This window comes from Ursus americanus, chromosome 3 (assembly GCF_024610735.1).
Source record: "Ursus americanus isolate L20-20 chromosome 3, mUrsAme1.1.p, whole genome shotgun sequence".
Classification (NCBI taxonomy): Eukaryota; Metazoa; Chordata; class Mammalia; order Carnivora; family Ursidae; genus Ursus; species Ursus americanus.
The window spans coordinates 45,183,555-45,196,340 of record NC_142129.1 but is presented as its reverse complement, the minus strand read 5'-3'; the positions used below and the strand labels follow the sequence as shown (position 1 = coordinate 45,196,340).

General features: G+C 43.0%; 1 protein-coding gene and 1 long non-coding RNA gene across 4 annotated transcripts in view; one reads left to right on the top strand and one right to left on the bottom strand.

Moving 5' to 3' along the window:
• PLEKHA8 (pleckstrin homology domain containing A8) overlaps nt 1–11,188 on the top strand; it is a 54,788-nt gene extending 43,600 nt beyond the window's left edge. For 2 of the 3 annotated variants that reach the window (XM_045792945.2, XM_045792944.2), the window contains exon 14: nt 4,785–11,188. In XM_045792945.2, coding sequence (XP_045648901.2) covers nt 4,785–4,982 — 198 coding nt within the window. In that variant the 3' untranslated portion in view covers nt 4,983–11,188. The remainder of the gene's footprint in view (nt 1–4,784) is intronic. The other variant, XR_006778679.2, reaches the window with a different exon arrangement.
• Nucleotides 1–12,786, bottom strand: part of LOC148110381 (uncharacterized) — a 59,570-nt gene that overhangs the window by 26,308 nt on the left and 20,476 nt on the right. The window lies entirely within an intron of this gene.

The window sequence follows — 12,786 nt, the reverse complement described above, 5'->3', positions numbered from 1 at the left end:
AGGGTTTGGTTGACTTTCTGATCAGTGCAGAGATAGGCAGGAAGCTGCCGAAAATTCACCGGTGATGGGAGACCAGTGGTGCTGTGGGGCTTATAGCTCCCTCTACTGCCCATGGTATTCAGTCCTGTTTTAATTCTCAGGTTTTAATTGATTTTTTCTGCTGCTCAAATTTTATCTTTGAATATTAACTAAATTGGGTGTGCCAGCAGCTAGGGCTTCTTAGAAACCTCTTCTTAATCAGTTTTTTTCATTGTTGGAGGTGTTTGTCTTCAGGTGTTTTGGCTCCTGTTACCCCGCTGCTCCTTCCTTCCCAGCATGTTGACCTAAGAACACGTCCCCGAGAATCATAGTGCGGGCACAAATCAATAAACCTGCTTTGTAAAACAGCAGGAGTAGGTGGCCCCTTTATGTCAGCAGTCATACTCTGTCATTCTCCCGTCATCTGAGGAGTGGGCAGCCTTGGGTACAACTGTGAAAAGGCAGAGCCTTTGTCGAGGTACACTAGCAAACACCACAGAATGTGAGTGTTCCGTAGAAGGTCCTAGGGTAGAAATAGTCCTGCACATGTCTTTCACTAATTTAAAGGCTAGGAGACATTATTTGCCTGTTTAGGTCGTGATTTATTAGGGGGTAGGTAGAGAAAGTGCGAAGAATTTAGAGTGGAAGAAATAAGTTTTAGTGAAACGAAATGTGTTTTGAAAGCGTGGAGATGACTAGCTCCATACCCCAGCACTCCCTGGAGTAGAAGCCCGAGCACTTGCCCTGCAGAGTGCTCCCACTTCCCTTCAGGACGTGTGTCGTAATCACCATGATAGCTGCCCGTGGCTGATGGACACCTTTGCGTACCAGGCCCAGTGCGAGGTACCTCCACATTCGTTATCTTAAGTAATCCTCAGGATGTGCTCTCCCTGTTCTATAAGTTCAGAACTGTTCACTCGAGTCCCACAGTGAAGCTGTGGCACAGCCTCGGTCTAACCAGCTCTGCTGTCGGCAGGTGTGCGCGTCCCCACATCGCCGCTCCCGGCTTGTAGGCGCCTGAAACCCAGCTCCCCTGGGGAGATGACAAAGCATAAAAACACTGAGTTGCCCTATTCGCAAGAAACATAAATGTGTTGTTGCAGTTGTTGCTGTGGTACGGGAAGTCAGAGTTTAATCCTGAGTAGTAATGATCTGAAAGATGTTGCCAACAAGAACGCAAGTGTAGCAGAAAATTTAATGTAACGTACCTAAGAGGACTTCTTAATTCATAGTGTTTTCCCCAGTATATAGTAATCTAGACTCATAAAAAAAAAAATAGAAATCATGGAAGAATAGAAAGGGAAAAAATTAAAATGTTCATATTCTCACCATTCCATAATAACCACTTTTAACATTTTTGTGTTTTACCTTCTTAGCTTTTATTTTTATATATATTTACATATTCTTTTAATATTGTTCTATTTAATTTTATATATTTATCAAAATATATATCTCTTTATAGGTGTTTATATTTTTATATCTACATGTTACATGTGTAAAATTATTTTGTATACTTTGTATGTGTATGTAAATTTTTTGATAGTTACCTTTTAGTATAATTTTTTATTATTTTACCCCCATTTAACAGATTCTATCATGGCCATTTTTAAATGTCAGAAGGGTCTTTGAAAATCATTATTTTTAGTGACTGTATAATATTTCCCTAGTATGGGGGTGCCATGATTTATTTGCCAGCCCTCTGTGTTGGAAGTTTAAGCTGTTTCTGAGTCTTTTGTTAAAAATACAACAGCATTCGTTTACATGCATTTTTGACTAAAACTCTTTTATTCCCTAAAAATAGGTTCCTAGAAATGGGATTGTTTTGTCTAATACCAAGAACTATCAGAACTTAGAATTTTGAGCACTTACCGTGCACCAGCTGTTGTTTTAAGTGCTTTACATACACTTAGTAATCTCATAATTGCGAAGTATGTTCTCTTCCTTTCCCTATGATAAACAAAGAAACCTGAGACACAAGAGGTGAGGTAATACACCCAAAGTTAGAGAGGAAGAACATTCTGAAGGCTCTTGATATTATTACCAATAATTTTTAATAGTTGTTGGTTTTTAAGAAAATAGATTACGTTGAGTGTTTGCCAACAGCCGTATCCACGGAAGAGCTAGATTGGCCCTTCCAGGTTCTCTCCTATTATTCTGCAAGTCGTCCCTACTGTAGAAAGTGTACTGTTTCCCAGTGTGCTAAGTGATCGGCAGGGGGCAGAGTCATTAACTGCTCTTAGTTGCTCAGGGAAACATCTTTTATACTCCAGGAATTTGAGTCATTTACCAGCCAAATAAATAGTGAACTTTTACCTTCAAGCAGGTGTAATTCACAGGACGGAAGCCCGGTCCAGGCTCTGCCTCCAGCGTGCATCCTAACCATTTGTCATTTGACGTTTTTGGTTTCCTCCTCAGTTGAGTTCAATCACTGGTTCCCAGGTAGACTTGACTGCATCACAGTCCCCTGGGAACCTTGAGAAATACACTCTCGAGAATCTTTTCACATATTGTACCTAAATACACATTCAGAGGGCTTGATTTTTTTTTTTAATCAAAAAGTCCAAAAAGGTTATAACAAAAAGTAGCGGTCCCTGCCTTCTGTCCAAGCCTTCCCAGACTCACTCCAAAGAGGCTGCACTTTCAACTACTGTGACTGTTTCTTCCAGTACCTCCATAATCCCAAAAATGTTTGCTGTTCTTTTTGACCTCATCAATTTTAGTCATTAATGTTGACTTCCTGTTATGATTAGAATTTAGCTTTCTTTAGACCTCACTATTACTACCTCCCTTCCCCTGCTTCCACCTTCGCAATATAATTATATCACAAGTTAACATGATGAAGATGAGCCAAAATTCTGTGGGGGTTTTTTTCTTATACAAGTTTTTTATTTTCCCCTGCATTATCAAATCTTTCAAATCACCGTCATTCTGAACCCATAGATGTATCATGTTATCTGTGTTGGGTTTTTTTTTTTTTTTCTTGGAGCCTTACTTCCAGAACTTTCTAAACTCAATGCCAATCTTAATTAGCTATTCAGCCCTGTTGTACTGGTATGCCCTAGGACTCTTCTTTACAAGTTTTCCTGTGCTGAATCCCCATCTCACACTAACTTCCCTGGTTCTGTTACTTCCTATTTCTTGATCTAATCCCTTGTTTTAGTGTTGTCTTCTAGTAGCTTCCTAAAAATGGTACAAGGGAGCTAAACTTCTGAGTTCCTGCATGCCTGAAAATGTCTTTATTCTGCCCTTCTTTTCTAGAGTGTTGCTTTAGTTTGTGTAGAATTCTAGATTAATAATAATTTTCTCTCAGAAATTTGAAGGCATCCCTGTGTTGTCCTTTAGCTTCCACTGTTACTACTGTAGAATTGAATGACATTCTAATTCCTGTTCCATTGTATATAAACTGCCTCCACCCCGTTCTGGATGCTTCCAGGATCTTTATCCCCACATTCTAAAATTTGATGATATTCTCCTTTTAGTCTTTATCATTCATTATGCTGAGTACTGGGTAGGTCTTTAAGTCTGAAGACTCATATCTTTCTGTTCTAGGAAATTTTCTCACATTATTTTTTAGTTAATTGCCTTCCCTTCATTCTCTGCCCTCTCCCATGTACTTCTACCATCATTTGAGTATCTGGTACATGTCAGAAAGTGGGCTAAATATGTCATACGTATTCCATTAATCTTTCAAATAAGGAAAGTGATACCAGTCCTCTTCTACAGATGAGGAAATGGAGGTTCTAAGAGGTTGATTAAGCACCTTGCTTAAATTTCTCAAGCTAACATGTGAAAGATTTGAGATTCAAGGTTAGGTCTCCTTCACCCAAGCCTGTGCTTTAACCACTGCGTGATCATTCCAGTCACTCTACAGTTGCAAAAGGGGGAGGGGTGGCTTGATTCTCAAAGACTTTTAAAGAATAAGGAAGCTCAAGAAAGAATGTAGAGTAATTAATTCAAGTTTCCAGAGTCCCCAGAGCTGTCAGCAGAGCCAGTCCAGTGGATACCAGACAGCAGATTTTGGCAAGCTTAGGGAAGAGCTGGCCTACAAAGGGAAGAAAGCTATCCGGAGCCATCAGGGAAGTGGTATGTTTGGCAACATGGTTGAAAAACACACAGAGTGGCTCTTAAATTCAGACCCTGGCCCTGACACTCATTAGTATATAATGTTCATCTGTAAAACAGGGATAGCAACTGCACAAGATTCTTATCCATATTAACTGGTATAAAATATGTTAAAGCATCAGTGCACAAAGCAAAAAAACAAATGTGAGCTCCCTTTCCTTTTAGAAAATATTCAAGGGTGCAGAGGAAATATTATCAATGGGGGAGAAAGAGATATAGGCAAAGAACCCCACATGGAGATGAGACACAAATGAGTGAGGTGCCCTGGAAGGCTGGCCACATGGGAACAAGACTGTGGGAGCAACATGCACGCAGGCGGATTCTGAGGATGCAAAGGGAATAGTCTGGATCACACTGTGCACGAGGAGGGAGCTTTTCTCAAACTCGTTTCTCCCAGCACTCCCTGATTTGTTGGCATCGATGATCCTCAAGATGGCCCAAGGACATACTTGCTTCTTCCAGCCTTAAAATTTGTTGTGTTGGTGTTTGAATGCATGGATTGGAAGGGTATGTTCCTGCCGTTTTGTTCTGCTCATCTCTGTGTATGTGTGTGAGGGTGTGCGCGCATGTGCACTCGTGCATAAGAGGACGACGGGCAGCAGCAAGAGACGTGATGCAGATTCTCACGGGCAGTTCTTTTGCAGTTAGCTCTGAGGGCAGCTCCATCCTATGAAGATTTTGTCGCCGCATTAACCATAAAGGAAGGCGACCACCAGAAAGCAGCTTTCAGTGTTGGAATGCAGAGGGACCTCAGCCTTTACCTCCCTGCCATGGAAAAGCAGCTGGCGATACTGGACACTTTGTACGAGGTCCACGGGCTGGAGTCGGACGAGGTGGTATGACGTCTGCAGGACTGCGCCGCCTCCTAACTTCAGGGAATCAAGTCTGCTAAAGTGTTTTGTTGCCCTGCTTAATTTCCAACAGCAGCTTCAACCCTCTCCAGCCCCTTCCTTGGGGGGATGGAGAGAAGGAGGCAAAGCCTAGTGCTTTTATATATAATTTTTTTAAATGCATATGTCTTTTGTGTGTTTAAAAATCAAGGTGCTATATATATTTCAGTTCAAAGGGCCTCCTGGAAACCAAATCATAGCTGTTATATTAGAATTGAACAGCAAGTTATAAGAGCAGATTTAACAAATGAATTTGTCGGTATTGTGTTTTGTTTTTACCTTTTAGTTTTAATGGTCCTCCCAAACCCAAACTGAAAATGAGCAAATTCTGTATCAAGGACCATAACACATAGCCAGTGTTTTAGTCAACTTAGACTAAAAATTTGGGGGAAGCTAAGTCCCTTTGTTGAAGCTATTGAAATGTAGAGTCTGGTATTCCTAGACAGTCAGAGAATCCTCTTCTCCATGGCTCTGTAGGCAAGAGATTGTGTCGTCCAGGTGTTCGGGGCATTGGTGTGGGCGTGTCAGTGTGGAAGGAGGAAGACACAAGGAGTGCCATCCCTGTTTATGTGTGGGGAGACTATGGCTCCTAAGGGATGAGTGGTGTGCCCTAACCCCAAGCTGGAGGACAGTATGGCAGCGACACAACATGTCATCCAAGATGACCCCACACTTTGCCCACACTTTGCCAGCATGCTTCCCTATGCGTCATCTGAATTGGACATTACGATGAAACTGTGACATCCAGGGTATTATCCATTTCAAAAGCAAGGTTGAAAGGTTGAGGGATTTGCTCACAGTCACACAGCCTCTAATTAGAGGATGCAGGTCATTGCAAAGTGTGATCTGGACCACCTCTGCATCAAAGTCACATGGAGTGCGTCTTCAAAAACCGCATTCCCAGGCCTTACCAGGACCTGCAAAACCAGAATAGTGGGGGTGGGACTTAGGAATCTGCATTTGAATCAACTTTACAGGTGATTCTTCTGCACCCAGGGTTGAAGAACCATAAGATTAAATTCTAGTTTAAATTCTAGTTTACAGGCCTCTCCATCTTCTGCATGAACTGAATGATAGGTCCCTTTTTTCCCAATGTGGAAGAGGTTTTCATTGAAATAAAGCATCGACGGGAGAGCGAGAAGTGGAGCAAGTTTACTCACCGTTTTCTTGATTGAACCGGCCTCAGCGCCCAGCCAGCAGGCTTTGGCGTTGCATTCAGGGAGCACGGTTCTGAATGTGCAATCTGATCGATCTTGGTATAATCGCCAGTAGTGCAAAGCAAGCCAAATACAGCTGCTTATCAATCTCAAAAGCTTTGGGACTGTGTCCGAATTTAAAGGTGGGATTTAAACTTGCATCAAGCAACCCTGGGTAGGCATTCTCCTGAAAAGTGTGTGATGCCAGGAGTCTCTGGTAGGCCAAGCTGCCACGGGTGGGTGTGAGCGGGAAGTATTGTGGCTTCCCCATGAGGGGCTGCTTCCTTCTAGTAGCTGGAAGAGAAGTTCCAGCAGGAGCTAGTGCCCCAGAGTAGAAGGTGAGTTCCTTCAAAGGGCACAGGCGAACGCTACCTGAACAGCCCGAGACGATACTTTCCTAGGGCAAAGGGAACCCTCTCTGTAGGCAGAGGTTGATGTAGAGAGGAGTTTTGATTTTGTCTGTTGTTTGTCCTTAACCAAATTGAGATTTATTTAGTCAGGTTAATGAAGCAGGTACTCCACTCACTAAGGACTTCTGGAAAATGCTTAAACTTAGAAAAACAAATGTTTTAAGGCTGGGGGAAAAGGTGCTAAAATAGTATTGATTCTTTTGTATTTTAGCACTTGCTGTTGGCAACTGCCGAGGGGGGTGTGTCACTTTCCCTACTCCCACGAGTAGTTGGTGTGGCTCTCCTCTGGCTAGTGTGACTATGATGGCAGAACTAGAGGATAATTCAGACTTCCTGCCCTTAACATAGCCTAAAAGGGAAAAAGAAAAAAAACAGCCAGTCTTTGCTTGAACCTTGAATGAGGATGCTTTGGGCATTGTGCTATTGGGAGACTGTAAGTATCCGTCCTGAGCATGCTGCTGCCTGCCCCCTGTCACCTCAGGTGAGCTCGTGGGGGCTCTTGGAGAAGGGGCGGGCACACCGACAACACCGCAGATTGGCCATCGAGGCTCCGGATACACTCAGAAAGAAAGCTGCTCAGCATGGCCCTTTCACATTTATTTAGGTACTGCCTTGGTTTATAGAATGCTGTTTTCTGGGGAAGAAGGGTTTAATATTATCTAGGACCCTTGGGAACCCAGGTCAGGATAGCTTGAATAACTTGAATAGGTTATATTTTGTACTCCTCCTTTCCCACCCCTGTAGAAAGGGGGTAAGGTTATTGATAGTGATTGTCCTCACTGGAGCATGTTCGGTTTGCCTGAGATGTATCAAGCTTGGAGGGTCCTAAAAAAAGCTTAGATTACGTGATATACTAGGTGATAAATTTAACTTGGCCCAAAGTTTGGCACAGCCAGAGCTTCGTCCTGGATCTACGGAGTTAGCTTCTAGTTCAAGTACTAATCTGCAGGTACCGCCTAAGGTGGGAACAAAGAGAAAAGATAGTTAAGACCTTTTCTCCGTAATCCTCCCAGATTTCTGGGACATCGCAGCTCTCTTCCCCCAGACAGTGAGAGGAGATGAAAACACTAGTGTACTTGTTGACAGAGGAACCACCTTGCTCTCATTGCTCAAAACATTTTTAGGAGTCCTTTTTTAGAGTAACCTTTGGAGAGATCCTGAAGAATAAGGCAATTTGTCTTCAAGGTATTAATAGAAGCTAGTAAGTAACATTTGGATAATCCTTTACAAGGTGCTTGCAAACGCATAATTTCATCATGTGTGCCCTTCGTCCCACAGGAGAAGCCAGACTTGACACGTAGGAGGGATCGATGTGTATTTGTCCAACGGAACAAAATCCTTTCACTGGCAGTTTTTTTTGTCCTTTGAAAGTAAATTTGATTCATTATAGCTAATCCCGGTGAAAAATGTTAAGTTGGAGGGATACCTTTTGGGGGCAAAACCAATTTACGACTATGAGGTGGAGATGATTTTCTTGTCAGCTCTTGATCGGCTCTGCAGGAAGTTCTAGAAACAGGGCTCTCAGGATGTGGAGCCTCTCAGTCCCCAGGGAATGGACTTTGAAAGGCAGTGTTAATTAGGATGTGTAAGTGGTGGCTTGAGGCACCTCGTCATCACTATTTGCATGTCATTCCGAACATAAAGCTTCCTCAAATGCCAGTTTGCACACAAAGGGATATCTGAACTCCAGAGCTCGGGCCTCACTGCTTCCCCCTCCTGTTTTCTCTCACGAAAAATTGCCAGCAGAAACCCTCTGAGCACCAGATCCATCCCCCTTTCAGCTGTTCTGTCCCCATTCCTCAGCAGCGCCCCTGAGCACGGATGTGGAGCACCTGGTACAGACCTCGCCTAGCGGGAGGTGTCCAGTCAGTGCGAATTCTGTTCCCCTCCTGGACTTCAGGAGCTTCTCTAAAGACCCCCGTTCCCATCTGTAAAGCAGGTGTGCGCCGTGTGCAGAAAGTGACCTCTCCTCCAAGGCGCGTTGCTGGAAAAGCATGCGGGCTTTGCTTCTTGGTTCTTAATTGGGTATATGTATATTTCCCCAAAGTTAATGCTTTCAACTTTGTATTTTCAGAACAGTGCTTTTAATTAAGAAAAATATGTGGTAGGAGCCAGTAAATACACTTTTCTTTATTAAATTTGAAGTAAGGGCGCTGAGGTAAGAGGCATCGTATTAAGGAGACTTAATCTGGTGATGAAAGTCATAGATGTGAAGAAACATCCTTTAAAGCAGGAGAAAGAGGGTCATGAGCAGCATAAGATGATGTGAGGCAACTTTCTGAAACTTTCTGAAAGACTATTTTTATGGTTTTTTTCTACTTAAATGACTACATCCCACAAGAAGTTGGGTACTTAGTGGTGCATTTCTGAATCATTGATTAAAATCAGTTGCTTCTGGTTTTAGTCCTAGGTTTTACAACTCTTCAGCCTCCCTATTCTGATGTTTTGTGGCTTTTTTTAAGGTAAACTACCAACCTTCTTTACATTTTTAGATTTAGGTTTTGTAAGTAAAGTATCTTTGAAGCCATTGTTCTGTTAGCTGAGCTGATGTGTTTGGTCTTAGAGGGCCTGACTTCAGATGCTCCTTGTGGTCCGGACAGTCTGTACACCAGCGCCAGCGTGTGCAGTCAGCCTGCGTCCCCATGAGGTGTATAGAGAGGGCTTTATTTAGAAATACGTTCTGCTTCTGGATGTCCCTTTGTAACCTGCAGTTGCTTACTCAGGGCTTTCATAATAACGACTTAAAAAAAAAATACTCAGTAGCTGTCTAATGGTATTTAGGACTGCTTATCAGTTAAAGGTTGTTAGGGATCCATTCAACAATTCCACGAACATACTGTTCACTAGACCCTCTCTGTAAACGCTCCCGGTCCCCACCCCGTCGCAGCCAGTAGTCGTGTGTACAGAGGCCATTTGCATGATTTCTCGTTGCACTGCTGCACTAAGGCACTCCAGGGCATGATTCAGTGATCAGTGGCGGTACAGTTGACGCATGCATTAATCTCTCCTCCACTGTTTTTATATAGCCTTTCATTAAAAGGCAAAAAACATACCACTACTCTGTAATGCAAAAGTTTGCGAGATTTTTGGTTACCCTTTTTAATCACTCCTCTTTCAGAGTGAACAGATGTTTTCAGCTAAGCTATGTGAGAACACGAGAAAGAGATCCTGCTTGTTTTAAGCACCATTCTTTCTATTACATAGATTTTAAAGTGTGGTCAGTATTTCCTCCCTGTACTTTATAAACAGCAACCACCCTGGGGTGGCTGGCACCCCTTGCCAAACGGATGGGGTCACAGACTCCTGTGTACGTGTCTCTCCATAGGTGTGTGTGGAGTCAGGGATGACAAGAAGGGTGATAGAAGTATTCTGTTGCTTCCCAGAAGGCTAATGAGCCAGTGTCATGGCATGTTTGATGTCTGAGTCCCCAGTGTCATGGCAGTTTCACTAGGATGTCAGTAAACAGCCCAACTACCTCACGTGAAATTGGCTGTGGACAATCTGTGTCAGATGAGACATGCATTTAAGGTTGACTTAATCTCGTTGGTAGATTGGACAAAATGATGTCTCTATAAAGAAGAAAAACATTAGACCAGATGCCAAAGGCTACAATGTACATAGATTTCCTCGGATTAATTTTGTAAGTCATGTTGAATTCCAGCCCCAGTATTCTTACCTTGAGTGTTTGTGGTCTCATAGATCCGTGCACTTTGAATACCTGTCACATGCAGTCTTGTGTTAACTGTCCTTGTCCTAAAGCGTTTTTGAATGAGCAGTATAATGACAGTAGAAAGCAAGTGTCAAGTAGTTTGTTGGTTTGTTCATTTTAATGGGCCTTTACTTAGAATATAATGTGTTGGAGCCATTGGGGACCAACCAGTGAATGAGAATTTCATGTTTAGTTTTCATGTAAAACTCTGTCCAAGTTCTTTCTCTATATCTTGTGGGGAGGGTTTTACTTTTTTTGCAAAAATGTTTGAAAACATCTGTCAGATTTTATATTCGTTAGTTATAATAAACTTATTTTTAAAGTATTTTATCAAGTGCTTCTCTTAAAGATGTTTGTGTGCATTTCTGCTTAATCGAATAGCCAATAATAAGTATCATTTGTGGAACACATAGTCTTTGCCAGCCATCATTGTAAGCCCTTTACAATATTAACACATTTAATCATCCTCGTTCTGTAAGGCCAGTACTATTGGTTATCCTCAAATCACAGATGAGAACACTGAGGTGCAGACTGAGGGAAGACCCTGACCTAAGACCCCACAGCTGTTAAGGAGGAGAGCCAGGCTACAAATTCAAGCAGCCTAGATCCAAAATCTATATAAAACCGGTTAAAATCAGGCACCTGGATGGCTCAGTTGGTTAAGCATCTGACTCTTGGCTTCAGCTCAGGTTGTGATCTCAGGATTGTGGATCAAGCCCCATGTCAGGCTCCACGCAGTGGGAGTGCTTGGGTATTCTCTCCTTCTGCCTCTTCCCCCACTCGTGCTCTCTCTGTCTTTCTCTCTAACTCAAATAAATAAATAAGTCTTAAAAAAAAAAAAAAGCTGGTTAAAACCTAAACGAAAATTAATTTTGAAGCACCAAAAGACCTCTGTAATGGCATTGCCCTGCGTGTTCCTAGCGTTCTAGAAAGACTAGCTCCTTTCACGGTGACTTTGTTCTTTGGCCTGGTTTAATTCTGTTTTCAGGGAAACCACAAACGCTGAAGAGAAAGATGAGTTTGCTATTGCATAATATTGGAGTGACTTTGTGATTAACAAGTTTACATTCAATAGTTGATACTTTTTGGCCTAAATCACTCGATGCCAAGGTAGGGTTAAACCTGTTGGCTTTCCTCTCTCGTACATTTGTTGGTGGATGTTAAGATACCCGCAGATAGATCTGCATGGCTGTATAAATGGGAGTGCCTGTCCATACCTGAAGTCAGTCTATGAGCTCTGCTTATTCTAAGTGATAGGCATGTCCCCCACAGAATCCTAGGAGCCTTTTTGTACTGGCTTTGTTCTTAGAAATCTTAAACGTCCGTACTGCCAGAGATGGCCATGTGAGGACCAGCTATCTCTCGTGCCTTCACCACACCCTCCAGGAGCAGTGCAGTCAGAGAGGAGTTGTGTGAAGAGTCGGGTTTTGTCCCTCAGCTCCACCCTCTGGAGTACTTGGGAGCCATGAAAAGATCAGCTTCCTGGAGGATGAACCAAGGTGTGTTGAAAAAGAGACCGTGTTTGAATATCTGTCCTGAGTTTCAGTGGGTGGGCGAGTAGAGCAGCCTGTGATCTTGAGGGACCAACTAAGGAGAGGCTACGTCTGCTGCTCGCTGTTCTAATATTCTACGGTAACATGGGTTCACCTGGAAAATCCGTGCTTAGTAGCCATGATGGAGAAACCAAAAGAGCAATTAGGAATGGTACCATCCTAGAGTTGATATTTTTATTTGTTCTTACATCCATATGCGTCAGTCAGATGTCTGAGACTTTTTATAGAAGCACACCTCACATGTGTATATGCATTTTCACACACACATACCCTGACAACTCATCATCACTAGAGGCACAAAATGGAGATGCCGCCTTTGGAGCAGGGTGAGTCAGGTTGATAGAGAATTGATGAGTGTAGATGGTCTGACATCAGCAGTGGGGACACAGACCACATTTGGGCTGTTTGCTGGGTAATCACATTTCCTTTTTCAGAGCACAGAATTGTCACATCTTTGCTAACACTGAGTGGCCAATTTTAGGGCTTTTTCTTTGGCTCGACAGTCTAAGTTGTTAAAAAGTTTTTAGATGTTCTAAAAGTCAAATCTTGCTTCAGGGTTCTGCATGAGATCACCTTCGACAGTCCCCCTGACCTTTCCCCCTGACCGTTACGTGTCACGGACCAAACCTTCCCTCGGGGTTTTGTGAATCACGGGAGCACATGGGGTGACTTTCTGTCTGGTTCCTCCTGGTTGAGACCTGGCTGTCTACTCCCTTTCCTGCAAACATGCTAAATGCATTCATCTTCAGATAGCAGCCTCCTTGCAGACAACATTTCAGTCACATTTCAGGTGCAGGTCACTCACCTGGGCTGTGGTTTGGAGGTCCAGCCAGACCCACGTGCCCCCGATCTTCCACCCTTGGATGTCCTACCTTCCTCTGAAAGCCC